This window comes from Peromyscus californicus, unplaced genomic scaffold (assembly GCF_007827085.1).
Source record: "Peromyscus californicus insignis strain IS unplaced genomic scaffold, ASM782708v3 Scaffold_17__1_contigs__length_78620276, whole genome shotgun sequence".
Classification (NCBI taxonomy): Eukaryota; Metazoa; Chordata; class Mammalia; order Rodentia; family Cricetidae; genus Peromyscus; species Peromyscus californicus.
The window spans coordinates 51,824,480-51,852,297 of NW_026294469.1; the positions used below are offsets into that span (position 1 = coordinate 51,824,480).

Below are 27,818 nucleotides of genomic sequence, written 5' to 3' on the forward strand. Positions count from 1 at the left end.
TTTGACCATGCTCCAGTGAATATATGGACCACGAAAATGGACTTGGTTTTTGTTGTTGTTTTTGTTGTTGTTGTTGTTTGGGGGGAGTCATGGGACAGGGGGGTGGACAGGGGAAGACTGGGAGGTAAGCCCAATAGGGGGACATGACATGAGATTCTCAAATAATCAAACAAAATTACTAATGTCATGGTAATAGCATTCAATGAAAGTGAATTATATAAAATTCTGGACAAAGAACGCAAATGAGTGATTACAAATGTGTTCAAAAAAAAATCAAAGAAGAAACAAATTCCTAAAAGAATCTAAAGCCAGCTGGGCGGTGGTGGCACATGCCTTTAATCCCAGCCCTCAGGAGGCAGAGGCAGGCTGCCTCTCAGTGAGTTCAAGGCCAGCCTGATGTACAAATAGAGTTCCAGGACAGCCAAGGCTGTTACACAGAGAAACTCTGTCCTGTGGGGGGTGGGTGGGGAAGAACCTAAAGCAATACAAACAAATGGCTAAATAAAATAAGAAAGTCTATGCAGGACAAGAAAATGGAATTCATGGAGAGCAATACTGGAAAAAAAATACTGGAAATGAAAAATTCAATAAGACAAAAATTAAATTAAAATTTAAAAGCCCAGGGACAGGGTCTCAAGAGACAGCTCCACGGTGAAGAGCATTGGCTGCTGCTATTCCAGAGGCTCTGGTTCAATTTCCAACAGCCACATGGCAGCTCTCAACTGATTGTAATTCTAATCCCAGGGGATCTGAAGCCCTCTTCTGGCCTCTGTAGGAATGAGGCATGCATGTGGTGCCCAGACAAATGTTCAGGCGAAACACTCATACACATAAAAATAAATATGTATATTTAAAAGTGTGGCAGTGAGTCTGACCATGAGAAAGAAGGACAGAATATCAGGACTTCAGGCAAAGGTGAGGAGTTAGAATATTCATGTGATGGTATAATAAGTAAGAAGGCACAAAGAGGATATTTCAGATCTGTGTGATGTGATTAAAAGACCAAATCTATGCATCGCTGTAGCACGAATCTTAAAAGGTCTTATAGCCGGGCGGTGGTGGCGCACGCCTTTAATCCCAGCACTCAGGAGGCAGAGCCAGGCGGATCTCTGTGAGTTCGAGGCCAGCCTGGGCTACCAAGTGAGTCCCAGGAAAGGCGCAAAGCTACACAGAGAAACCCTGTCTCGAAAAACCAAAAAAAAAAAAAAAAAAAAAGGTCTTATTAATAAAAACAAACCTAGAGCCAGGTATTGGGGTGAATGCTGAAAGATCAGAGAAACAGAACAAGCCACATCCAACCTCACCTTGCCAACTTCTCAGCTGATTTTGTTTCCTCAGACTGAAAGCCGTTGAGTCCTCATCCAAATGGGTCTCAGCTGAATGGCTGCTAAAAGCCCAAAAGCTTAAAAAGGCTCTAGTTCCTGGTCCTCATGCTTCTTGCTATCACTTCCTGGGATTAAAGGAGTGTGTCACCACGCCTGGCTGTTTCCAGTGTGGCTTTGAACTCACAGAGATCTGGATGGATCTCTGCCTCCAGAATGCTAGGATTAAAGATGTGTGTGCCACCATTTTCTGGCCTCTATGTCTATCTAGTGGCTGTTCTGTTCTCTGGCCTCAGATAAGTTTATTAGGGTGCACAATATATCGGGGGACACAATATTACCACACATTGTGGGCATAGAAGTAGAACCTCATGCTAAAACCATCAATATTTTCAATAAAGTTATAGCAGAATTTTTTCCAAATCTTGGAAAAGAGGTGTTCATCCAGGTACAGGGAGCATATAGAACATAGAAAACAGAACTTATCCACATGGTGGTATATTAAAATAATTAAATATATTGAAGCAAAGTATACTGGTATGTTCAAAAGAGAAATGTCAAGTCACAAATATAAAACAGTGCCTGTCTCAATGGAAACTTTAAAACTCAGGAGAGCTTGGAATGATGTACTCATCCTTTGAAACACAACTTCCGATGAAGACTACAATGATATGCAGCAAAACTATCCGTCATAATTAAAGGAGAAAGAGTTTTTCTTCATAGGAAAAACAAGATAAAGGAATTTATGACCACAAAACCAGCTCTACGGAAGATACTTGAAGAAACTCTTCAGACTGAAGTCAAAGATAAACACAACCATGAGGCTACATTAAAACAACAACAACAACAACAAAAAAAACTAGAATAGTAGCTAAGCAAGTAAGGAAGTGGAAAACACTAAGCACAACAAAATCAGAAGAATTAACACATATCTTCCAATAATAACTCTGAATATTAAGGAACTAAATCCCCTGATCAAAAGACACAGACTAGTCTTCAAGAAATGTACTTCACTATCAGAACCAGACACAATCTTAGGGTAAAAATATGGGGGAAAGTATCTAAGCAAATGGAATTAGGACACAGGCAGGCATCACTGTTTCAGTATGACAAAATGGACTTCAAATGAAAAGGAGTCAAAAGAGATAAAGGTCACTTCATGGTAATTAAAAGAACAGGCCTGAAAAGGACATTTACAATTCTAAACATATGCACACAATTTTATAAAATATATACTTTTAGATGCAACAACACAGGTTAACACCAACACAATAACAGGTAAATTCAGTACTCTGCTCTCACAAATAGGAAGGTCACTCCAACAACAAAGAAAATAAACAGAGAAACATTTGAATTAAATGACAGTTTGATCAAAGAAGCTTAACAGATATCGACAGGACAATTTATCCAAACACTGAAGAATACACATTCTTCTCAGCAGCCCATGGACTTTCTCTAAAATATATCACATAATAGGACACAAAGCAAATCTTAGCAAATATAGAAAAGCTGAAATAGTTTCTTGTTTTCTATATGACCACAATAGAATAGAAATAAAAATAACTACAAAAAAAAATACACAAACTTGAAGAAATTGAAAAGTACACTATTAACTGATGGATAGATCACTCAAAAGTGTTTAAAAAACAATTTTAAAGTTACCTAAAATCCAATATAAATTAAAATACAGCATACCAAAAGCCCTGACATACAGTAAAAGTAATGCTAAATGGAAAGTTAACTGCAATTGCCTACATTTAAAAAATCAGACATAACACAAATAAATAATGGTGTACCTTACAAACCTTGAAAACTCAAGAATAAACCAAGTAGATAGAAACCCTTAAGAACAAGGCAAAAATTAATGAACCAGAAATTAAATTTTTAAAAAAGAATTGATAAAACAGAGTTGGTTTTTTGAAAAGACAAAAAAAGCCACAAACTCTTAACCACACTAAGCAAGAGAGGGAAGACCCAAGGTAAAATTTGAAGTGAAAAGGGGAAATATTACCACAGATACTAGTGAAATCCAGACAATCATTAAGACACACCTTAAGGACATACCCTACTTAATTGGAAAACCTAAGTCAAATGGGTGAATATTTGAGTGCATCTGACTAACAAAAACTAAACCAAGATGAGACAACAGTTTAAGCAGATAAACAACAAGCAACATTGATGTAGTAATTTAAAAAAAAAAAATCTGCCAACAACAGAAAAAGCCCAGACCCAGTGGACTCACTGTTGAATTCCACCAAATCTTTAAAGAAAAGTACTGGTGAGTCTCAAGTTATTCCACAAAACCGAAAGGGCAAGAGTGCAACCAACCTATTCTGATTATCACCCCAATATCAAAACCAGATAAAGACATGAAAAAAATTAAACATGACCTTCCTGATGAATATAGATGCAAAAATTCTTAGTACAATACTTACAAACCAAATTCAAGAATATTCAACAACATTCATTCATCATGATCATATTGGCTTCATTACAGAGACACAGGCATGGTTCAAGCACAAATTCATAAATTTAATATTAATATATCATAGAAATAGATTCAAGGATAGAAATCATATGATCTTCTCAATAGGTACAGAAAATATTTTTTGATAAAAATCTATCATCTTGTTGTGATAAAATCCCTCTAGGACTAGAGAAAGTGTATCTCAGCATAATAAATTCTATATCCAACAAACAACATTCTACTAAATATACATATATAGCAACATTCTACTAAATGAGGAAAAACTCAAAGCATTTCTGCCAAAATGAGCAACAAGATAAGGAATACATCTTTTCACTCTTATCCAATATAGTGCTTCAATTTTTAACTAAACAATAAGAGAATGAGGAGAAAGGAGGTACAATTGGAAAGGAAGAAATCAAAGAACCTTTATTTACAGATGAGGAAACTTTATATATGCCCTTAAAGGCTCCACCAAAAGACTCTTGATCTAATAAACACATTTAGCAAAGTGGGATGCTATAAAACTGACATACAAAAGACAATGCCTTCCTATATATCAGTAACAAGAATGCTGAGATAGAAATCATAGTAACAATCAATAGCCTTCCTATAGATAAAAAATAAGAAAGCCAAGAAAGAAATCAGAAGATCAACCTCACTCGAATTGCCTTAACTACCTTAAAACAAATGGGACATCTATGTCATACCCCATCCTCCCAAGGCTCAGGAGTCACTGAAGAAGAAGGAAGAAGAAAAATGGTAAGAACCAGAGGCAGTAAGTGAATATAGTGAACAGTGTTTTCCAGATACAAATAAACTTTCAGTGGTTATGACAGCATGCACAAGATCTGTACAAGACAACACCATTCAAAATCCCAGCATGGAGGAGGGAAGTGATCAGGAAATCCCACCCCAACTAAGGAGGTACTGTCAGCTTATGACCACTGAAGAGGAAGACTGACTCATCTTCCTTCAAGGATGCAGGCCCTGAGAGATGACCACTATACTGTAGATGGCCCTATACGCACAACATACTGGAAGCACTAAGTGGGCTCAATGGATCTAAGAAAAAAAAACCCACACGAATTGTGAGGGAATAGTAGTAGGAAGGATAAGGGAGGAGTTAGAGAGGGCAGAGAACAGGGCTTAAACAAAACAGTACATGCACACATATGGAATTCTTGAATAATTAAAATTGCATTGAAATAAACCTAGTCAAGGAAGTAAAAGACCTCTATTATGACAACTTTGAAACATGGAAGGAACTGAAGAAGATACCAGAAGATCAAAAGCATTCCCCTACTGATGGATTAGAAGAGTTAAAGTTGTGAAAATCACTTGATCTGCAAATTCAAGTCAATCCTCATCAAAATCCCAGTGCCATCCCTTACAGAAACAGAAAAAAAAATTTTAAAATTCATAGGGGAAAAAAGGGAGTCCCGGATAGCCAAATACTGTTGAGTAAAATGAAACAATGTGAGAGGTAGTTCTTCATCCCAAGATATACTACCAAACCATGGTGGTTGAAACAGCATGGTTCTGGTGTAAAAAACAAACATATAGATCAATAGAATAAAGAAGGAACCCAGATATAAACCCATGCAATTATAGCCACTTCTTTAAAAAACAAGAATGGCATGAATACATATTGGAGAAAGGACAGCATCCTCAACAAATGGTTCTGGGAAACTGGATGTCTAAATGCAGAAGAATGAAGCCAGGTCCTTATTTCTCATTCTGCACAAAAATGGATTCCAGCCGGGCGGTGGTGGCGCACGCCTTTAATCCCAGCACTCGGGAGGCAGAGCCAGGCGTATCTCTGTGAGTTCAAGGCCAGCCTGGGCTACCAAGTGAGTCCCAGGAAAGGCGCAAAGCTACACAGAGAAACCCTGTCTCGAAAAAAAAAAAAAATGGATTCCAAAGGAAACAAAAACCTGAATGCAAGACCTGAACCTCTTAAACTATTCAAGGAGAAGATAAGGAGAACACTTCAAGAGAAAGGTGTATACAAGGACTTTCTGAATATGATAATGATTGCTCAGGAAATAAGGACAAAAAAATGACAAATGGGTCTTTATAACGTGAAAGAGCTTCTTCACAACAAAGGAAACAGTTAATCAATGAAGAGACAGACTATAGAATGGGAGAAAACCTCTGCTAGCTATCCATCTGATAGATGACTAATGTCCAATATATACAAAGAACTAAAACACTAAATAAAATATTCAAACAACCCAGTCAAGAAATAGGCAAATGACATGAACAGAATATTCTCAGATGAAATGAAAACATCCAATAAGCTTGTGAGAAATTGTTCTACCTCATTAGACATCAGAGAAATGTGAATTAAAACTACATTGTGATTCCACATCAATCCATCTACAATAGAAGTTATTAACAAAATTAATATAAGAAATGCTGCGGTGGGTGTGGAAAAAAAGGAAGCTTAGACACTACAGGTGGGTATGTCAACCAGTCCAGCCACCGTGGAAACTAGTATGGTTGTTCCTTAAGATACTGAAAACACATTCTATGATTCCGTAGTATTTACCAAAGGACTCCAAGTCAGCTTGTTACAAAGACACTGCACATGAGCATTTCTTGGATCACTGTTCACAACCTAGATATCCAATGACAAGGATGGACAAGGAAAATGGGACATCATAAACACACAACAGGGTTTTTTCAGCCATAAAGAAGAATGAAGGAATGTCATTTGTAGAAAAATGGGTGTAACTGGAGATAATCATATTAGGTGAATTAAGCCAGTCTCAGAAAGGCATATGTAGGGGGCCCAGCGGTCTTTGTGCTCACAGACATGCACCAGGGGAACCTGGGATGTTAAACGCACAGGAGGAATGCAAAACCTTGTTTCTGTCCAGAAGGCTAGGGCAGATGTGCTTTCTAGCCTGGTGTCCTTTGCACTGTGTGCCTAGTGACTTTTTTGGCCCTGGACCTTCCTTCAGATCCTTATCGTAAATTTTTTTCCAGTCAATTGTAAATCTGTTTTCTCAGTCAATCTACAGAACCTATTTTTATTTACTTTACAAAGAGTTTTGATGTCATTACATCTGATTTGTATTTAGCTTCCTTTGCTCCTCAAGGAGATTTGTGTTCGCTTTGTTGTGCAGGTGGGATTGAATTCATCATTGCCAGAATAATTTCCAACAAATTGTGCTATGCTTAAATATGCATAAAATCAACTACTTGGCATCAGACTCCAAAAGTTTGAACCAACACCAGCTACTGAGTCATGTTTTGGCAAACTTTTTTCTTACCTCCTGTGATTCATAACTCTACTGTCTGTGAAGGTGGCAGAGACCCCTGCAGACATTTAGTACATACTTTCTTTTATTTATGGTTCATAAATGTTTAGACACCTAAATTCATATATGCATATATGAGGTGAATGTAGAAGCAATCGTGTAGAAAGGCACTAACAGGATGGATAAAAAGGAAGAGAGGAATGAATTAAGGTGGGAGATGAGGTAAGACTTACAGGTTGTGGTGGGAGATGAGGTACACTTACATAGCAGCTTGAATGAGAATGGCCCTATAGGCTTTCGTATTTGAATACTTGGTCATTAGTTGATGGAACTGTTTCAGAAAGATTAGAAGGTGTGGCCTTATTGGAGGAAGCATGTCACTAGGGGCAGCCTTGAGGTTTCCAAAGGCCACACCATTCCCAGCATGCTGTCTGCTTCCTGTTTGTGCATTAAGGTGTGGCCTCTCAGCTGCAGTTCCAGCCCCACACCACCATGCCATCACTCTGCTATCAAAAACTCTATCCTCTAGAACCATAGCCTCATTAAACTCTTTCTTTTACAAGTTGCCTTGGTCATAGTGTTTTATCACAGCAATGGGAAAGTCCCTACTATAACCTCCAATGTGTACTTGTGGGAAAGAATCCCCTTACAAAGCCACATACCATTTATATACACAATGAAAGTAAAAAACAAAATAAATAAAATAAAAAGACAAATGAATGTTTCTTTCAAAGCTCCTTATCAAATTGCTGTACATGTCAACTCTGTGATGATACCTCAATTAGACCTGATTCTTGAGTTTAATGTTTGAGACTTCCATAACATAATCTTAGAAGACACTATTAAATACAAAATAGAGTCTATCACTAAATAGGAAGCAAGTAACATTAGATGGAGGGTCTACCAAGACATGTTACTCTCCACACTGCTAAAAGGCAGCCCATTTTGGAGAAACTTCCACACATTTGGCAAGCAATATGAAGTTTCTCTCTCCCTCTTCTGTCTTTTAAATTTAACTGACTTTCATCTTCTAGCAGAAAACGAGTCCAGCTGACTTATTTTTTTTTTTTTCAGAGAAAAAAGCCAAGAGGTCAGAGCTAAGAGCCTCACCCTTCCTGATTCAGGGATCCTCTTCAGCCAAGAGAGCTCTCCGAAAAGGGGACCTACTTCCTGTGTGTGTCTTTATATAGTCTAGCTGTTCTGCCTTCTCATTGGTTGTAAACCCAAACATGTGACTGCCTCATCACTGCCTGAATGTACCGCCCTCCAGGTCCTTAAAGGCGTGCGCCACCGCCGCCACGCACTTGCTATGGCTCTCATAGCTCTGACCCCCAGACAACTTTATTTATTAACATACAATTAAAATCACATTTCAGTACAAGTAAAATACCACCACATTTCCCCTTTTCTATTTTAATAAAAAGAAAAAAAAAGAAAAAGGTTATAACTAACAAAAGAAAACTATATACAAAAGTACAATGACTATATACAATATATACAAGTAATAAATGTCTAAACAATGTCTAGTCCATTTGTATTTGACGAATTCAGAGAAAATAATTTCATTATCTATCCTATTTTGGTAAGTCCAAAATGTATCCTAATTAATCTTCAACTATAACTAACTAACCTTCAACTATAACTAACTAATCTTCAACTCCCTCAGAGACCCAAGAAGGAGATAATATTAGCTAACAAAAATAAAAACAGGAAGTGCATGCAAGCAACTTCCAAAAAATTTGTGAGTTGACAGAAACAGCAAGCTGTCTGGACAGTCACCTGAGGTTTCTCCGCAGTGCTGTGGCATCATCTTCAGCCTATAGGCTTAGCATATCTGACAGACTCATTTGTGAAGTAGGATGTACACAAGGTCAACAGTTCAACCTCACATTGAATGAGAGTAGTCCATGTACCAGAAACACCTGAATTCCACTAGTGTCATGTCATGATTCAGGATTTTAAATTCTGGAAATTGTTGATGGCTTTTTAATTCAGCTGTTCATTCTTCTTGGCTGTGTATATATGGCTTCATCTCAGCATCCCGTTCTTCTCCACATCCCTCTATCAAATGCCAGTCTACTATTGAGAGGCGTGAGCTTAGTTACTCTTCAAGAATAACTGTTTCAGCTGCTGTTCCATTGCACATCAGAAGCCATCGGCCCACTGCCTGTTCAGCTCCCTTCGAAGAAAAGGGCACTGTACCTTTTCAGAATTGCGAAGGCCACTTCAGGGATGGTGCCATATTGTCCTGGCCTCAGAAGATGCCTTTTGATAAAGCCATAACCACACTTGTTTTGGCAAGAATCAGTAGCCCTTTGTTTCATGTCCGTCCAGCTGACTTATAATGTGCACAGATGCTCATGGGGCTACAGACTTAGAGAACACTCAATTGTTAGAGGGAGGCTAGTTCTCACAGGCCTCTGGCTATATTTCACTGACCTGTCAATACTTAAAATGTGGTTATTGTGTGCCTTTGCTTAAAGGAACCTTATTTAATGCACATTGTTGATTCAATAATATCAGTTGGCTCATAGCCAACAGCATTGTCTTGCATACTGGAAACAAAGGTAAATCAATGGAGGATAGCCATGGACATCAGTACCTCATACAGGAGTCATCTTAAAATATGAAATTGTCTAAAAAGAACACACAATGTGAAAAAGGTAGCATTTAAGAAAGTGGAGTTTCACCTTGTAGCACCTCATCAATACCACAAATACTTATAATTTCCTAGGCAACCATTCCCCAACTCTTCTCTCCCTCCACTTAGCCAGTCCCCCATTTCCCAGCAAAAGCATCAAGCAACTCAAATTTCTGTGGTCTAGGCACACTTGGAAGTGACTCTGAAGACACTTTGAACATTGATTTGAAGGTTACAATCTAAATTTAGCAGGAAAATGAAATTCATATATACATAATCTGTGAATAATGATAATTTAGCTGTATTTAGACTTCAAAGTGTATTCTATAGTTAAACTTACACCCCAAGGTCACTCATTACACAGCGAATTTATAGATTATGATGGCTACTTCTATTTCTTTTTTGTTATTGTTACATTTTTAGTTCCCCACATGTTAGTTGGAAAATGGGAAAATGTAGATGCCTCAAACATATTAGTCAGATAATGAATAAACTGACATTGTATCCAGCTCCATTAATTAATATATTCCTATCTTCTTGTGCTAAATCGTCATGTAGATGAATGTCCAGGGCTTTGTACACACTTAATTTGTATCAGAATATTATACACAACATCAAAAAGTGAGCAAACCTCTGGACCACAAATATTTTTAAATTTCCCAGGCAACCACTCACCAATCACTCATCCTTCCAACTAGCCAGCCTCCCCTTTCCCAGCACAAAGACCTGCCACACCCAGTTTTCAGAAGCTAGGCTCCTCATTCCCTGCAGTACATGTGCTGGCCTATACAAAGAATTGTAAAAGCCCCAGTTGCTGAATATTTGATGAATAGCATATGCTTCAATGATAGACCTACTCCTGCCATTTGCAGCCCAGGCAGCACCTTGGCACTGTTCTATGTTTCCTAAGATGGACTAGGCAAGTGCTGAAAAGTGTTTTTTTCATGAAAAAGCTGATAGTGCAACTTTCCTTCCTGACCATGCCTCGCTGTTACAGGAGTCTGGTAATAAATAAATAACGAGCCGGTAGTATAAACAGCTAGCAAATCACCATGGAAGGAGGAAGAGCATGTGGTGCCATGCAGCAGCAAAGCAGGTGGTCCCCACCCCCACTGGCTCTGATCAGAGTGTGCCCTGGCTATGCCTCATCCAGGAGCACTTCTGCTTGCTTATTCCATCTCTAATGCTCTAAGAGCCAGGTCTGGCCTCCTTCTAGCTTTCAGTACATGAGGAGACAGCTATGGCGCATCTCAACCACTTAGTCCTATATGGACCAGATGCTCCATGGAAATCAATGCAGCCGGGATCCTCCAAGACACTGGTTTGCAACAGGATCTGCTACACTGATCCAGCCATGATGATGCCGGATGTGTGAACTGAAGGGAAAACACTCAAGAAGGAAGAAGTAGGTGGGAAGGAAGGGTCTTCTGAGGAAAGTGAAAGGAACTTTCCCATGGAGAAGTTTGACAGGCAGCACAAGGGGCCTTGAGAAAGGCGAGGAGGGTCCTGCACAGGGTCATTAGACACAGGTAGGCAACTTCTTTCAGAAATGGTTTATCACTAACATATATTCCTAAAACACTCTGCTCTTTTCTGCATGGTCCAATCATCTTATGACTGGACTCTTTAATATCCTAGGTCATGCAATTCTAAGCTAGAATATTCATCTTTGGTCAGCAAAACAAGAGTCAGAATTCAGTCTTCACCTACCCTCTGGATAGGGCTCTGTGGAGAGTGTGACCTGTGTTTTCATGCTTCCCTGACAGGGTTCCCAGGAATCACCTGCTACTATTTGTCCTTGGCATCAGAAGAAGGATGTTAGCATGTAAAAGCTACTAAATTACCAATCTAACCATGAAAAGAGACCTCTCAAGACACAGAGTTGGAAATGGGTGCTTTAATAAGCATATGTTTGGGACCAGGAATTGGAAGGAAGTCAGTATGAACAGAGGAAAGGTAATGTAGGTGTTAATATGTGTGGCAGAAGTACCAGATGATCTCACAGAAAACTCTAGAGTGGAACTATACAGAGTTGTCTTGGAATTGGGCAAGAAGATATAAGGGGACCTACAGTGACCATTCATGGGGATATGAGCCATACCCACAAGCAGAAAGGGAGAGCCTGGGATGAGGTAGACCTTTTCGGTTGCAATGCACACACAGATGAGCCTTCTGCTGCCAATACCCCAGGTAGGGGGAGGGCCAATGCCTGGTTCTTAAATAGTAAGGGATCTGGGCAAGCATCCACTACAGTAAGAGTGAGGACATTCCCACCAACAACTGGGAAAGAATTTTTCCAGCCTCCCTTGCATCTAAATAGTTTTAATTTTGCAGATATCATATGTCCCCAGAAATGCTGTGACAATGGTGAAGATGTTCATATTTGATGGTGACATTCATTTATAAATTCCCAAAGGAGTGCAGATAAGCGCTGGACAGACTTCCATGGAAGAAAGAAAGATATCCCAAAGACTGAAGCCTGCATGTAGTCCTGAATGCACATCCCCCATACTCAGGTCTTGTTCCTGAAAGGTCTGGGACCCTGAAATGGGAGTCCTGGAGAACTCTCATGGTAGCAACTGTTAAGTCTGAGTATACAGATATTACATTTAGGATTAGTGTCTTCTAAGGGACTACCTGCTAAAGGCTTGGTCTCTGGTCCACAGTACTATCTGGAATTGATAGAAACTTTAGGAGGTGGGGGTCTAGTTGATGGAAGTTAGGTCCAGGGACCCTATACTTACCTGTCATCCTCTTTCCCCCTGGCTTTCATTAGTGAGTAGTTTCTTCTACCACACTCTCCCACCATGGCATGCTGCATCATCCCAGGCCCAAAAGAAACAAAACCAGCCAGCCCTGAGCTGAAAACATGAGCCAAGATAACCCTTTACTGACTGTAAGTTGATTATCTCAGGTATTTCATCACAGTGGCAGGAAGCTAACGTAACAGAAGCCATCATGATGAATATCACATGCCACGTTTTCAAATGTGACGACAGCCCTTGCTCTAGGTTGTCAGAGGGGACTATGGGGACCTGTTGCCACATACTTCACAGAGTGCATAGCGTCAGCAAACTCAAACATAGAAAATGAATATAAGCAAAATTAAGAACTGGATGAAGGAAAGAAGAGAAGGAGGGTCTCGCTCCAGAGCTGTCAGATTGAAAGGACCGTGGCTCCACTACCAAGTCACTTGCACAACACACTTCAGATGCTCAACATCCAATGAGCCCAAACAAACAAATATATGCTTTATATCAGCATCTACTCCTGCTTAATACTGAAAACTTCTACAAAATAGCTGTTTAGAGTTCAAACAGCTTGTGTTCATTATGCAAGGAGAGGGCATGCACAATGTCTGCATGCATTTTTACTGTTTTTTCACAGGAGCATACAGTATGTGAGGAAGTACCTACATGAATATCTGCCACTGTGTTGTTCATATGAGAAGCACTCCTCAATGGATCAACTTTTTAGACTGCTAGTTTCCAGCATTATTCAGTAGACTCTGTGAAGGTGTGTAAGGACTAAGGACGGACTGTGTAGAATACTTGCCTGGGTTCTAGCAAGCACCTTACCACCTGTTTGTCCCTCCTGTGATTACAGTTGGCCTTGTCTGAGAGCTCAAAGTAAGGTTTTATCTTGTAAAGCTTTATCACATCCATCTGTCCAAATCTAGGTACATGGATGTGTTCAAGAGAGCTTGCACAATTAACGCATCCATCCTGGCTAAGGAACAAATTCAAACTTAGTCTTTTGCAGGCAAGAAAAGACCAAAAAATATGTAAGTAAATCACATTCAGTAGAATATTCTTAAATGGAAACTGAATTTTTAAAGTCAGAGGACAGCCACGGTCCCTTTCTTGGTTTAGATTGGAAGCGCCCCTCACCAAAGGGATTGAGAAGTGATTATGGGTTAACTTTGTCAATGGGGAATTAGGAGGTGGGATCCACTTGGAGGAAGTACTCACTGAGAGTCTTTGTAGGTTGTATCTTAAAGCCCCCACTGGCCTCCAAGAAATAAACACCTCCTTCTGTCATAACTTCCACCCTGTAACACTCTGCCTTACTCCAGGCACAAAAGAATGAAGCCAACAGACCATGGACAGAAAAACCCAGAAACCATGAGGCAAGAGAAAGCTTTCCTCTTTTAAAATATTTCTCTCAGGTATTTGGTCACCACAACAGAGACTCAAAGGACTTATCTACAGCTATTTCCCCATCTACTGAGCACACATCACAGCCTTGGCTCGAAACTCTACCTAGGAACATGCCAAGCTCTCAGCAGAATTGAATACAGGAAGCTGAAAATTTCAGTAGCTTGCCCAACAGTGCAGAACCAACAGGTAACCGAGCTGTGTCCTGCTCACCATTGCATGTTGTGTGGTTTCACACATGGCCTGGCCAGGGAGCTGATAGGAAATGTCTCCCAACAGCTAAAGCATCATAATTTGAAGGACAGATCAACAGACTGAAATCAGTTCAAATGAATAATACACTGTAATCAAAATGGTGGCTTCGTTTCATAGATACCATTTGAGCCAAATAAAGAAATATTTGGGGCTCTGGGAATCTTTTCTGTAGTCAAGCAATAACATGACCTGCTGCTTCCTGAACCAAGAATTAATGTTGCCTGAAAGTCCCTCTGATTTCCTGCATGCCAAATTCACAACAATAATGGGATAATAACCTGTCCCATCCTACAAAAGGACAGAAAAACGAAACATCCTATAATTGGCTTTGAAAATGGAGACATGAACTTCTAACTAGTTTGGTTAGCATTTCTTTTGGTGGAGAGCTGATCTTACTGGCAACAAAACACTTACCAAGTAATTTATCCAATTAAATATTTTCTTGCCTTTTGGTTTATTATGACATAGTAAAACATTGTAATAATAAGCCTAATGTTCTAAAGACTATTTAACAAAAACCAGATGCAGGAGTGTTTTAAAATATCTGCTACTATTTCCGTTCTGATGTCTAAACACAGCTTTACAAGTTACAGACCTCTTTGCCTCTTTAAGTAGGGAAACTGAACACCATTTTTCTTTTTTTCAGGGTGCTGTTAGTATTTTGGCTAAGTGTAGCCTGGGCCAGAACCTTGGGATAAGATACTTTTGGTGAATGTGTCGGGGGGGGGGGGGATAATTTGTAAGATTAGTACAACTTCCTACTGACATAGAGCTCCTATTCAGTTACATTAAATAAAATATACTCCCCTTTTTGATCATTCTAAGATATGTCAACAGAACACAATAAAGCCCTTCTTTTTCTATGCCTCTCTACCCCTGCCTTCTCAAATGCTGCAAGAGATCCCACCAAGCAGAAAAAAAATGCATCAGTAATGATGTTAGGGTGTAAAAATGAATCAGAGGAACTGCTGTCTTGGTCCAAATAACAAAAAAAGAAAAGCTATTTGGAAGTATTCCAAATGAGAAGGTAAACAAAACCACTATAAGCCACACATTTAAAAAAAAAATCTCTTCAGGTACAGCCTGCAAAAGCTGGCATTGCACAGTTCTTGGGTTATTCCCTTGGCAATGCTGCTGGAATTGGCAAAGAACTGGGCTCCTCAAGTGCCTGCAAGGCATCAGAAATCCCTGTCTGTCATCCACCTCTGGGCATGAGGTTCTTATCGAAAGGTTTCAGGTTTGGGGTTCACTGTCCTTTTGGGTAAGAGATGTATTATAAGAGTTATTAATGGTGTAGACAGACAGACAAGCAGCATGGTAGAGCTCTGAGGAGAGTTGAAGACTGCCCATGTGGCATGGATAGGATTCCTTCTTAGAAGTTTCATCGGAAAGGGAGTTTCATGTTTGTAGCCAGCCTGTCTCTGGTCCCATGCTGGCAGCATGGGGCAGGGGTACCACATTCTAGGGAAGGGAATCTTGCTAAAGTGTGAATCAGAGGATACGGGGAAAGTGAGGAGGAGCAGCACATTTGGTTAAGAGGAACCCAGTACCCAGACAGTTATATGACATCCTTAGCCCTCTGATGCCTCAGTGTCCGATAACTTGAGTTCTAAAAACTTCCTTGGGGAAGAATTAGGGATTCCACCATTCTCCAGGAATCCATACACCTTTGAGATTCTGTTAGAGGACCAAAGATTCCCTGACCGGCTATAGGTAGGGAGGTTCTCATTTCCTTTATAGCACCTGTGATTACAGGGAGAGAGCGGCTGTAGGAGACGGGCATGGCCAGTTCAGCTCCCAGTCCCAAACATAAACACAGACGCCCATGCTGTCACCCTGAGTATGGCCCTGCTCAAGAAGACAGCTGTGTTCTTAGAACTACCTTCAGCAATGGCTAGCACTGTCCCTTAGCACGGTGTGGGACATACCCACTTGATACATGAATTCATCACATGATGCTTCTAAGATGTTCTCGCAGCAGAAACCAGCTAATGCTGTCTAGGACACGACAGTTCCTTCATTTGAAGCATCTCTTTTTAACAGACCCCCCCAAAAGAGAAATGAATCTCCTCCAAAAAGAATGAATAAAAGCCATCCATCACTTCAGACAGGGAGAACACAGGTGAACAAAAATGACTTCCTGGAGAGCTACGCAAGCAGACAGCAATTTCCAGTGTACTGCTAATGTCACACGGCAGGCGGATGTCTGTCGCCAGACGGTGGGTACACACGTCACTGACAGTACTAGAACTCTCACTTATGAGTCAAGGGTGTCCAGCACGTAGCAAATGGCAATGAAAGTTGCCCATGTCACTTACTAACATCCTCCAGGAGAACACCTGTCCACAGCAAAATCTGAGCTGGGCCTGGAGGACAGTGCTGCTTGTCTTTTAGTGGTTCTGGGATCAACTATTGCCTCGGGATGCTGCCTTCGCACCTGGGCATCCCACCTGATAACTTGTGAGATCACATGTATCCATCCGCACGAGCATCATGACAGTACACACATTTGTCACGTATATCAGCGCTATGGCTCTCATTCAAGTCAACATCGAACTGCCTCCTTCACAGTGAGCAGCAACCTCTGGACACAGCTTTGTACTAAGCATTCTATCCTTTTCTTCTGAAATCAACAGGATTCATTTAATAACCAGTTTTATGCACATCTACTCCGAATGCTACCAACTCAGATTCATCCCCCTGGGACAGCGGTTCGCCATTACCGTTTTCATCTCCCTGTCTCTAGACAAGTGCAAAGGGGTACCCTGAAATCACCTTAGAAAAGTAACAGCAGAGCTGGGGTTAAGTAGGCAGGTTCCAAACAACAGTTATGCTGGGAAAGCTAGCACTCAGTCAGCTGCATAAAACCCAGGGTGTGAAAAGGCCGCTCCAGTGAAATGCCACTCTTTCCTCACCACTTCATCCTCCACAAGACTCAACACAGGGCCTTGTGAAGGACAGTCTCTTGATTAACATCTGTCGAAAGGCAAAACCAGCCCCACTTAATGTGTTGTCTTATGTAACATGCATATACGCCGTCAGTCCACACCAATATCTGTTACAACGCCTCCCATAAGTAGGCTCATAGTGTCTTTCCAGACCTGTGTGCTCAGAGCCAAACAAGCTATCAGCCAAAAGTCTTCACTAGCTGCCCAGGCTTCCTTCTTCCCTTTCAAAACCCCAGAGGACTTAGCCCTGCCCAAAGCATGAGTCAGAACACCATAGAGGCCAATAGCCAGACCATGCACACAGCATCCTGGGCTTGCTGTCAGCCCACCTGGAACTCAGCCTTCACTGGCAATATAGATCCATAATAATTGTAGAGTTTTTTACTTATTTATTTTATTTTATGTGTATGAACTTTTTTTTTGCCTACATGCATATATTTGAACTATTTAGGTGCCTGGCACCCTCAGCAGTCAGAAGAGGGTATCAGATCCCCTGGAACTCAAGTTAGGGATGGTTGTTACCCACCATGTGGTAACTGAACCACCATGCTGGGAACTGAACCCAGGTCGACCAGGTGCTCTAATGGCTGAACCTTCTCTCCAGTACCATGTAATAATATTTAAAAAAAAATATATATCCCTCAAGAGTTCAGTGTGGGAATTCAATTAACTGATGCATGCAAATAATAAGATGCACTTACTAGACCATGCTAATGGTTCTCTATTAATAGGCCAATTAGCCTAAATATTATTAAATATCTAGGAGCAAAACATTAAAGAACCTTGGAAATTACTTAATTCTTTGCCATTATTTAGAAAGAACTAATATAGTGTTACCATGAAGATTAGCAAATGAGAAATATTTCTACATGCTAGATGTTTGGATCTAACATTACCTGACATTGTTACAAATACTGCTGAACTTCATAATACTGTGTTTAGTGAGTACTGGCTGCTGCTCTCTTTCAAATCACATACGTTTTAGCACTTATCTCCCCTCTGAACAAAATACAAACCATGTTGACCAATACTTTGTCCTTGGAATATACAGTATAAGACACCTATTGTGTGCCTGGATCAAGAACTTAGTGCCCTCTAAATTTGAAACACTGGGCCATGTGTTACTACTCTTAATTAATTACATACTATTAAAGAATTTAATGGAGGCCTGTCTCAATCCTGAACCCAAAGCACTCTGTTTATGAACAGCAAGAAAACCCTCATTTCCTCTCCTCCAGTATTACATTCTTAAATAAAATGCCCATCATTGTAATTGAACGCATAAAACATTTCAGCAGACTTGATGTCTTCAATTACTCATGACTGTCTGATCCTAATTAAATTGAAAACAGCAGAATCCTATGGCCTTTTGTACCCTAAGCTTCTGTCTCCAGAGGACCTGTGTATACAATAAACTATTGTATGATTTTGCTGTTAGAGATTGTGGTGAGAGTAGCTATGTTCACAAATGATCGTGAGCACTAGACTGAGGTAAATTCACCCATTCTATAAACATTGTCTGGATGTCTCCTATAGTCCAGGCACGATAGTACATGTATCAGTATATCCCTGCTACCTTGATGTTTATGCAAAAGAGAGCAAAAGCACACTATAGAAGCTTAGGGTAAGATCTAAAAGTCCAGGTGACTTTCATGCCTAATGCTTGCTCAGTCTCCAGTGAACCTCATGGCAAAGGATGTTTATTTGCAAGCTGTGGGTTTTTTTTAACCTGGTGGATAATACAAAAATCATGTCAGAGAATCTGGGAGAGTTTGATATAGGGTAAGGGGCTTCGATGGGAAGGCCCGTGAATGTGCAAGACACACTAGATGGCAAAGAGCTGTTGTTGGAGAAATCCAGGGTGAGAAATGGGGTCAACAGAACTGGCTTGTGGCTGTAGAGGGAAATAGTTGTGTGTTCACTGTCTTAGTGAATTCTGTGTGGCTACAACCAAGTATCCAAGCCCAAGTAATGTATAAAGAAACCTATTTGGCTCAGTGGTTAAGAGTACTTACTCCTGCAGCGGACCTGGGTTCAATTTCCAGAACCCACATAGCAGCTCAAAACCATCCCCAACTCCAGTTCCAGGGGTTCTGATGACTTCTGATCTCCATGGGCATTAAACATGCACATACAGCACATACATACATGAAGGCAAAACACTTATAGTCATAGAATGAAATAAATGAATCTTTTTTCAAAATTAAAAATAAAAATGAACTACAGGGGTTCTAGAGCTAATTACTGTCTGTGGAATGGATTTACACTTCATTTAAACTTCTATCTCCTCATTGGTCCTCACAGAGCCGAATAACCCCAACCAATGTGGATACCTATTTGTTAAGGGGGAAACAGCCATATGAACTGATATTCAATTGAATTCATCAGAGGCTGGGCCAAGCACTGGTGTCTGCACCCTTAGACTTCAGTGCTAGCGTCATTGTCATATCTAGTCCTAAGCTCCCATGTGGACTCCTCTACTAAGCTCCCAGCCTTCCAGCCTAAGCTAAGTGAACATCTGCAACAAGATGCCCAGAACCTGAGGTCCAGTTTATCTTGGACAGCGAGAGAATGACTTGACAGCACACCTGACAGGGAGCAGGGAAAACAGAACTGTACAGAGACGGGGATTGGACAGGGATGGACTGGAGCTGCCATGGCTCCTTAAGGACCCTGAAACACATACTGGATCCCGGCTGCCAGGTCAGGGGGAGAAGTCTATGTAAGCCATCTCGATGGTCTTAAATGTCCCCAGTGGGCCTGTGTGTTGAGGTATAGTCCTGGTAGGCACTATTGGGAGGAGGCGGGGACACTTCTGAGGGGTGGAGATCTAGTGGCAGGTCATCGGGCAATTGAGCACATGTCCTCAGAGGGGACTGAGATCCCAGGCTCATCCCTTTCTCTCTTTTTCTTGCACCTCAGCCATGAAGTCAACAGTTGGCTCCAGCACATTCCCTGTCCCAACAGGCTGCCTCTCTACAGGACCACATGCAATGAGTCCTCTGGCCATTGACTAAAATGTCTAAAATACTAAGCCTATCTGTAAGCCCTTCCTCCTTGTAAACTAACTATCCTTGGGTTTGGTTATAGTAGCAGAGAACTGATGAACATGGATAGACATCAGCAACACTAAGAAGAGACTGCTGGGCACTGCCCCAGAAAAGCCTCCAGACAGCAAGGGAAGGGGGCCTGCCCTCTGAGAGGGGGGGAAACACATTTGCAACAAAGTACCCACTATGCAAGGCATTTCAGAAGAGAATCTGACAAAGCCAGAGGCCTCTAGAGAAGCTTATTCTGCAAGAGCAGTTGAGAACTCACATCCTGGATGAACTAGGCATATCCAGCCAAGTTAAAAATGGATGATGATGAGAAGCATTATCCGTAAGCCTGTGTGCCAGCTGACATTAGATACCAGGAGCCCTTTCTGGGGACTGCTGCACCTGAGTGACACATCCCATGGTGAGGAGGGCTGTAATGCTGATGTACACATGGACGCACTGTCTGGCTTCTGCAGTTCCAGCGGTTTCCAATGGTTCTGTTACTGAAGTCCACTAACGTGGCTCCCCCACCACTGCATACACACCTTGCCTGATAGTTGTATGTTGCTTCAACATTCTGCCTGGGTTCTTGGTTTTCCTTTTGCTTTTAGTGAATTTCTAATATTAAATTTTCCCTTTTAAAATACCTAGAGTCATTCCTGATTTAGGAGAGAACCCCAAAAGACTCAGCCCTATGGAGATAATGGCACATTTAAAGATCTCGGCCATTTAATGAATGAAGTCCCTAGCCTTCCACAAGCCCTTCACAATATTATTGGAAGGTGACCCCTGATCTCTTTCAACTCATTGTTGCTTTAGGCAGGAAACATGCCCAGGAAGTGCAGGAAAGTACAGTTCAGTCTGTTTTAAGACTATCTGACAATACTTTAGAGCAGTGGTTCTCAGCCTTCCTAATCCTGTGACCCTTTAATACAGTTCCTCATGTTGCGGTGACCACCCCCTACCACCATAAAATTATTTTGTTGCTACTTTGTAACTGTAATTTTTCTACTGTTATGATTCATAATGTAAATATCTGATATGCAGGATATCTGATATGTGACCCCTGTGAAAGGATCATTTGGCCTCCAAAAGGGGTTATGACTCACAGGATGAGAACCACTGCTTTAGAGTTCCCAAGAAGAAGGGAGCTCCCAGCTCCACCAGCATGTAAAGGACCACATGTTGCAGAGGGTTCCCCTACTAGCTGCTGAAATGGACTTCACCACCCCTAAAAGCTCTTTATTTCAACTCCAGAATTCTCTGACTGTATAAATTACCTTTCTCCCTAATCATATAATACCATGTGTTATGTACAATGTGTCTCTGAGTAATTTTATTGCCCTGGCACTTGGGTGTATGGAAGGGTAGGTAGTACTGGGCTCAACACATAACATCACATGTGATAGGGAAGCTCTCTTCACTGAGTAGTTGAGAGCATGTCCTCAAAGGGGATTGTGGGATCCAGCCCCTAACTAGTTTTTAAAAACAGAATTTTTAATGTTTTAGGATATGACTGATTTTAGATCACCCTCCTTCCTCATCAGTACAGTTTATAACCCAGACACTGTGAAAACATCATCCCTATTCAGATAGTCTTCATCCTGCTGATGGCACCAAGGTCAAGACAGGTGGATGTTTCGAACCTAAACAATTTAAATTTTCCATTTGGGGTAAGTCCAAGGACTACATCAAAGAATGTACAGTCTAGCTTAGAACACTGATGTTTACCACACAACAGGCATCTCTGTAAGCACAGTGAGAGGAAGCCCAATCACACCAGCAAGGACGTCCATCGACACAAGTAGAGAGACAGAGCATTCTGGGGCAGTCGCTGTATGTATGCATCTTATTTCTAGCTCGGCTGTATTAATAATACAGTATCCTGACAAGGGATAATTCCTGCATCAGCTCCTGGGGCCAATTCAAATTTACATATGGATTGGACATGGACTTTCTGGGGAAGCACACTGCAGAGCTTGCTGAGAACCGTTCAATGCACCCAGCAGCTAATTCCTGAGATGTGGTTATGAACCCAAACTTTCACAGCTCAGTGCATTGGGGTCTAAGTCGGCCCTGAAAGGCCATGTTGCTCCTCTGTGACAGGTACATAGCTTGAGTACATGGACTCCATGCAGGACCTCATACCACCTAAAAATGTCTACCCACTCTGCCTTTACACACAGTCTCTAGAAATGCATGGATTTTGAGTCTTACAGATCAGAAAATAGAATCATGTAGATTATATAAACAAACAAAAAGATGAGGTTATGTTAACATCAGTCATGTTTCCTGGTGCTGAGATGCAGGAAAGAGGAAGATGAAACACCAGGATGCTGCTTCCAGAGGCTGGTGTAGGGATTTCCTAACCAACCTGTCCTGCCATTCTCTTCTGAGAAGACCAGAGTCTGCAGACACCTGCATTCTTCTTTGTGCACTGACCCTGTAACCTTTCCTTCACAGGATATGTCTGCACATGCCAGGGATTTGTGGTTTTCTATTCAATGTCGTACAGACCACCTTCCCAACAATGTACTGAGGCCAGGGTTCTGGGCTTAGCCCAATGAACACCTCCAAAATAGCTACAGATTCAGGATTAGTGACTGGGGAAGGGGAGGACAATCCAAGGGCTGTCACAAAAGTGTGGAGGACATTCTGGTTACCTGACCTCCAGATAGAACGGGAGCCTACACTGTATAGAATAGGAGCAACACACAATTCAGCTGAATATATAAAAGCACTCACTTTAAAAGCACTGTGTTCTGAAGGCTCACAAAATCTCCCTTTGCAGCATGTGGTCAAGCCCTGGAACAGGAGTTACCTCTACATTACAATCTTCTTTCTGAGGCCAGAAATCCTATGTTGAACTCTTTAGAGCAAGGTTACAGTGGATGGAGTTCCATAAACACTGTTGTTTGATAAGGATTTGCATAAACTTCTGTTTCTATAGCTTTTGTTAATTTGGGCTATTAAGCACATGAGTAATTCAGAGCTATCGTGAATGTGAATATTCTTTTGGGGCCAGGAAAACAGGTGTAACATCTATATCTCCAACCACTAGAATGAATGTGCAAAGCATTACTTAAATTCCATAATCAGGGAGGAGGAGACAGATGAAGCTGTTTGCTGCCCTTTGCACAACCGTGGTCTTTGCTGTTCCTCCCAAAGAGCCCATCACTAAAAAAGGCAGTCACCACCAATGGCCTTTCCCACGCCACTGAAGGTCAGGACAAACCTAATTTCCTTTTCCTGTCATAGAAATACACAGTTGGTTCACTTACCTACAACATTTGGCATGGTCCTCATTTCTTCTAATGGCAACATGTCACAAAAACAGTTTATTTCATCCAGCTCGAGGGAGCTTCATTTTCATATTTGTGGAAGATCTTCAATTAAGATCACACACCTGAATGCACTACCTAACTAGACCCCCGGAAAACACTCGCTGTTCTTTTCTCTGCCTTGCAGAGCAATTAACAAGGATCAAAAGCCTCATAGGAACCTGCTTTGGATACTATCTGCAACACAGCTCTGCTTTTACTGTGTACTTGAGGCATATGAGAAAAAAAAAGCTCAACTGATGAACAAGCAAGGAATCTCGACAAATCAGGCTTCCACCCAGTTCTCCCAGTAAAAGTCTTCAATGCACCAGATATTGCTCCACTCTTTTCAATGACCATATTCTCCCCAACAACACATTATTCAAGTGCATGTGCCAATTTTCCCATACCACGTGCCTTATTTATATTGACAGTTCTCTCAGTCAGTTTTCATTAACCACAGAAACCAGATTTTCTTAGTAAGGTCTACTCAGTAAGGAACTCATGTGGAATAGTCCTTTACACTGTGTGAATATATGTCTCTGTGATTGGTTTAATAAAGAAGCTGGCTAGTCAATAGCTGGACAGGTAGAAGTTAGGCTGAAAAACCAAACTAATGACACTGGGAAGAAGAAAGGTGGAGTCAGAGGAGTTGCTAGCTAGACATGGAGAAGAAACAGGAGGTGCAAGATGAAAGAGAGGTGATGCCATGTGGCTGAATGTAGATTAATATAAGTGGGTTAATTTAAGTTGTAAGAGCTAGTAATAAGCCTGAGCTATGGCCGAGCATTTATAATTAGTCTCCTTGTCAGTTACTTGGGAACTGGCAGGAGGGAAAGAAATGTCCACCTACGAGCTCACATAGGGAGAATGGCTGTGTAAGTCACAAAGACATGTGTATCCCAAACAAATTTGTTCTACTCTACCTGATTACCTAATTACGGATTACAATGCTGGACAACCCACCCCTGCTGCTGAGATAATATCCTCCTCACTGAAGAAAGACAAACCCGGGAGTCCAGAAGCATATCCAAGGCGCATAACTCTGCTGTGGAGTTGTAAAATATCTTACCTTGCATCGTTGTTTTCGTTGGTTCCGAGAACAGAGGAATGAGCAAGAGGTAGATAAGGTAGACGAAGGAGAGCCCATTGTATCGGAATGCACATGCTGTGATTGGGAAGAGAGAAGAGAGGAGAATGTCATTAACAACCACAGGCTAACACAACATCAGCATGGGCAATGGTATAAAAAAAAATCACATGGCTTCTCTCTCTAAACAAATAACTCAATCTCAAAGCAGTAAGTAGTATTCTGTGTTCACCATTGCACTGAGTATAATGGGAAACAGAAAAGTGAAAATACCTGGTCTTTGCTCTTAAATTCTAAGAATGAACTTAGATTTAACAGAATAACTCCATTCAAATTAGTAAAAATAACTCGTTAATAAGTACACAATATCAAAATATATAAAAAACAGAAAATGTTGAGAGGAAGAAGTTTTATAAACAAATGAAGTCACATTGTTATCAGGCTTAAAATTGACTGTTACACTATAAGATGTTTTCCATGAATTTAATTGTACCCATAAAGCAAAAACCTATAGTATATTTGCCAAAGGGGAAAAGAAAAACATGAAAAATCGAAGAAAAACGATCAAATCACAAAAGACAGTAAGAGTGGACGAAAGAACAAAAGGCTCTCTAAAACAACCAGAAAACAATGAACAAAATAGCAACACTAAGTCTTACCTATCAACAATCACCTTCGACATCAGAGCATTAAATTCTCTGGGCAAAAGATAGAGGGCAGTCTATAAACAGATGGAGGTAAGATGTACAAGGAAGGGAGCACGTAGGCTACCTTCAGATGTCCACCCCTCTCTCCTCTCTTCCTAATCTAATCCCCCAGTCTCACCTTCAACTCTGTGGCAGACTACTTGCTGTGACCTTCCCTTTCTCTCAGCCCATATCTCAGGTGGATCACACAGCTCTTCCTCCTCAACCTTCCTTCCCTACACTCATCTCTTTATCCCAGGCCCAGTTCCAGAGGCATTCCCTGGGAACCCACAGGCCACTCTAGGTAGGGAAGCTCTTCACTCTCCCTCAGCTCCTCCAAATTCAATCCCAAATCTCATGCCCAGCTCTATGATAGACCACCTGTTCTGGCCTCTCCTCACTCTCTGCCCCCATTCCCAGGGAACTAAGTACATCCTGATGGAACAGCCTGATTTTCCCCTCAGTCCCCTTTCCTAGCCCATCCCCATTCCTAACTGTCAGCTCCCAAAACATAGAAACACATTTTACTCAGAACCCCCAGTGGCCACACCTAGCAGAATCCTGGAAGAGTTCCCTACCAAAGGACACACAGCCACCACACCCTCCTTATAAATAAAGAGGGTGACTGACGACAGAAACCAAGGAACAAAACCACAACCCAACAAAGACAAGACCAGACATCAGCACCCAGAATTACAGTCAGATGCCTGGACATCAATGTAAAAACACAATAACACCCAGGACAATATATTGCCATTAGAGCTCTGCAAACCTACCACAGTAGGCCCTGAGAATTGCAACATAGCCAAAGAACAGGCAAAAACCTTAAAATAGCCTTTATGGATATGACAGAGGTCTTTAAAGAGGAGATTAATAAATCCCTTAAAGAAATCTGTAAAAACACAAGCAAACAGTAGAAGGAAATGAATAAAACAGTTCAAGACCTGACCTGAAAGTAGAAATAGAATCAGAAAAGAAAACTCAAAACTGAGCTTTGAAGAGGGAAATTGGGAAATGAAAAAATGTAGGTAATTGAACAGAAGCCGCAGAGGCAAGTTTCACCAACATAATAAAAGAGAAGGAAGAGAGGATCTCAGGCATTGAAGACACTGTAGAAGAAATGGATACCTCAATCAAAGAACATAATAATCTAAAAAAAAAATCCTAGCATAAAACATCTAGGAAATCTGAAACACTATGGAAAGACCAAATCTAAGAATAATAGGAATAGAGGAAGAAGAAACCCGTGTCAAAGCACAGAAAATATTTTCAACAAAATCATAGAAAAATTCCCCTAACCTAAAGAAGGAGAGGTCTATCAAAGTATAAGAATCATACAGGACACCAAATAGACTGGACAGGGAAAGAAATTCCCTGGTACATAATAGTCAAAAGACTAAATGCACAGAACAAAGAAAATATTAAAAGCTACAAGGGGAAAAGACCAAGTAACACATAAAGGCACACCTATTAGAATAACACCTGACTTCTCCATTGAGACTCTAAAAGCCAGAAGGGCCTAGACAGATGTGCTGTAGACTCTATAAGGGACCACAGATGCAAGCCAAGACCACTATACTGAGCAAATCATTCAACCACCATAGATAGAGAAAATAAGATATTCCATGATAAAACCAATAAGCCCTATGCAGGGTGATAGAAGGAAAATTCCAGCCTAAAGAGGTTAACCACATCCAAGAAAATACAAGCAATAAATAATCCCAGGCCAGCAAATCAAGAGAGGAGAACACACACACACACACACACACACACACACACACACACACACACACACACACACCACCACCCCCAACAACAACAACAACAAAATAACAGGAATCAACAAACACTGCTTATTGATAGCTATCAACATCAATGGTCTCAATTCCCCAATAAAAAGACACACACTAGCCTACTGGAGGCAAACACAATATCCTTTTGGTGCATCCAATAAACACATCTTGACATCAAGGATAGACATCACCTTAGGGTAAAAGAGTGTAAAATGATATTACAAGCAAATGGACCTAAGAAGCAAGCTGATGTGACCATTTTAACATCTGACAAATTAGACCAAACCAAAACTATCAGAAGAGATAGGGAAGGACACTACATACTCATCAGAGGAAAAATCCACCAAGAGAACACTGAAATTCTTAACATCTATGCAACAAACAAAGGGAACCCAAGTTCATAAAAGAAACACAACTAAAGCTAAAATGACATATTGATCCTTACATGTTGATAGTGGAAGACTTGAATATTTCACTCTTACCAACAGAAAGTCATACAGACAAAGACTAAACAGAGAAATGCTGGTTATAAACCAAACCACATAAAGATCCAACAAAAAAAGAATTACAGACCAATTTCCTTTATCAACATAAATGCAAAAAAAAATAGTCAATAAAATACTTGCAAGCTGAATCCAAGAATACAATAAAAATATCATCCACTGTGATCAAATAGGCTTCATCCCAGAGATGCAGGGATGATTCAACATATGTAATCAATAAATGTAATCCAACATATAAACAAACTGAAAGACAAAACTACTTAATCATTTCATTAGATGCAGAAAAGGCCTTTGACAAAATCCAAAACCCCTTCATGATAAAAGTCCTG

At 40.8% G+C, this 27,818-nt stretch overlaps 1 protein-coding gene across 9 annotated transcripts in view; it reads right to left on the minus strand.

The window, feature by feature from the left end:
- The window catches only part of Piezo2 (piezo type mechanosensitive ion channel component 2), a 372,574-nt gene that overhangs the window by 276,014 nt on the left and 68,742 nt on the right, over window positions 1–27,818 (minus strand). For all 9 annotated transcript variants that reach the window (XM_052742300.1, XM_052742303.1, XM_052742301.1 and 6 more), the window contains exon 2: window positions 24,490–24,585. In XM_052742300.1, coding sequence (XP_052598260.1) covers window positions 24,490–24,585 — 96 coding nt within the window. The remainder of the gene's footprint in view (window positions 1–24,489; window positions 24,586–27,818) is intronic.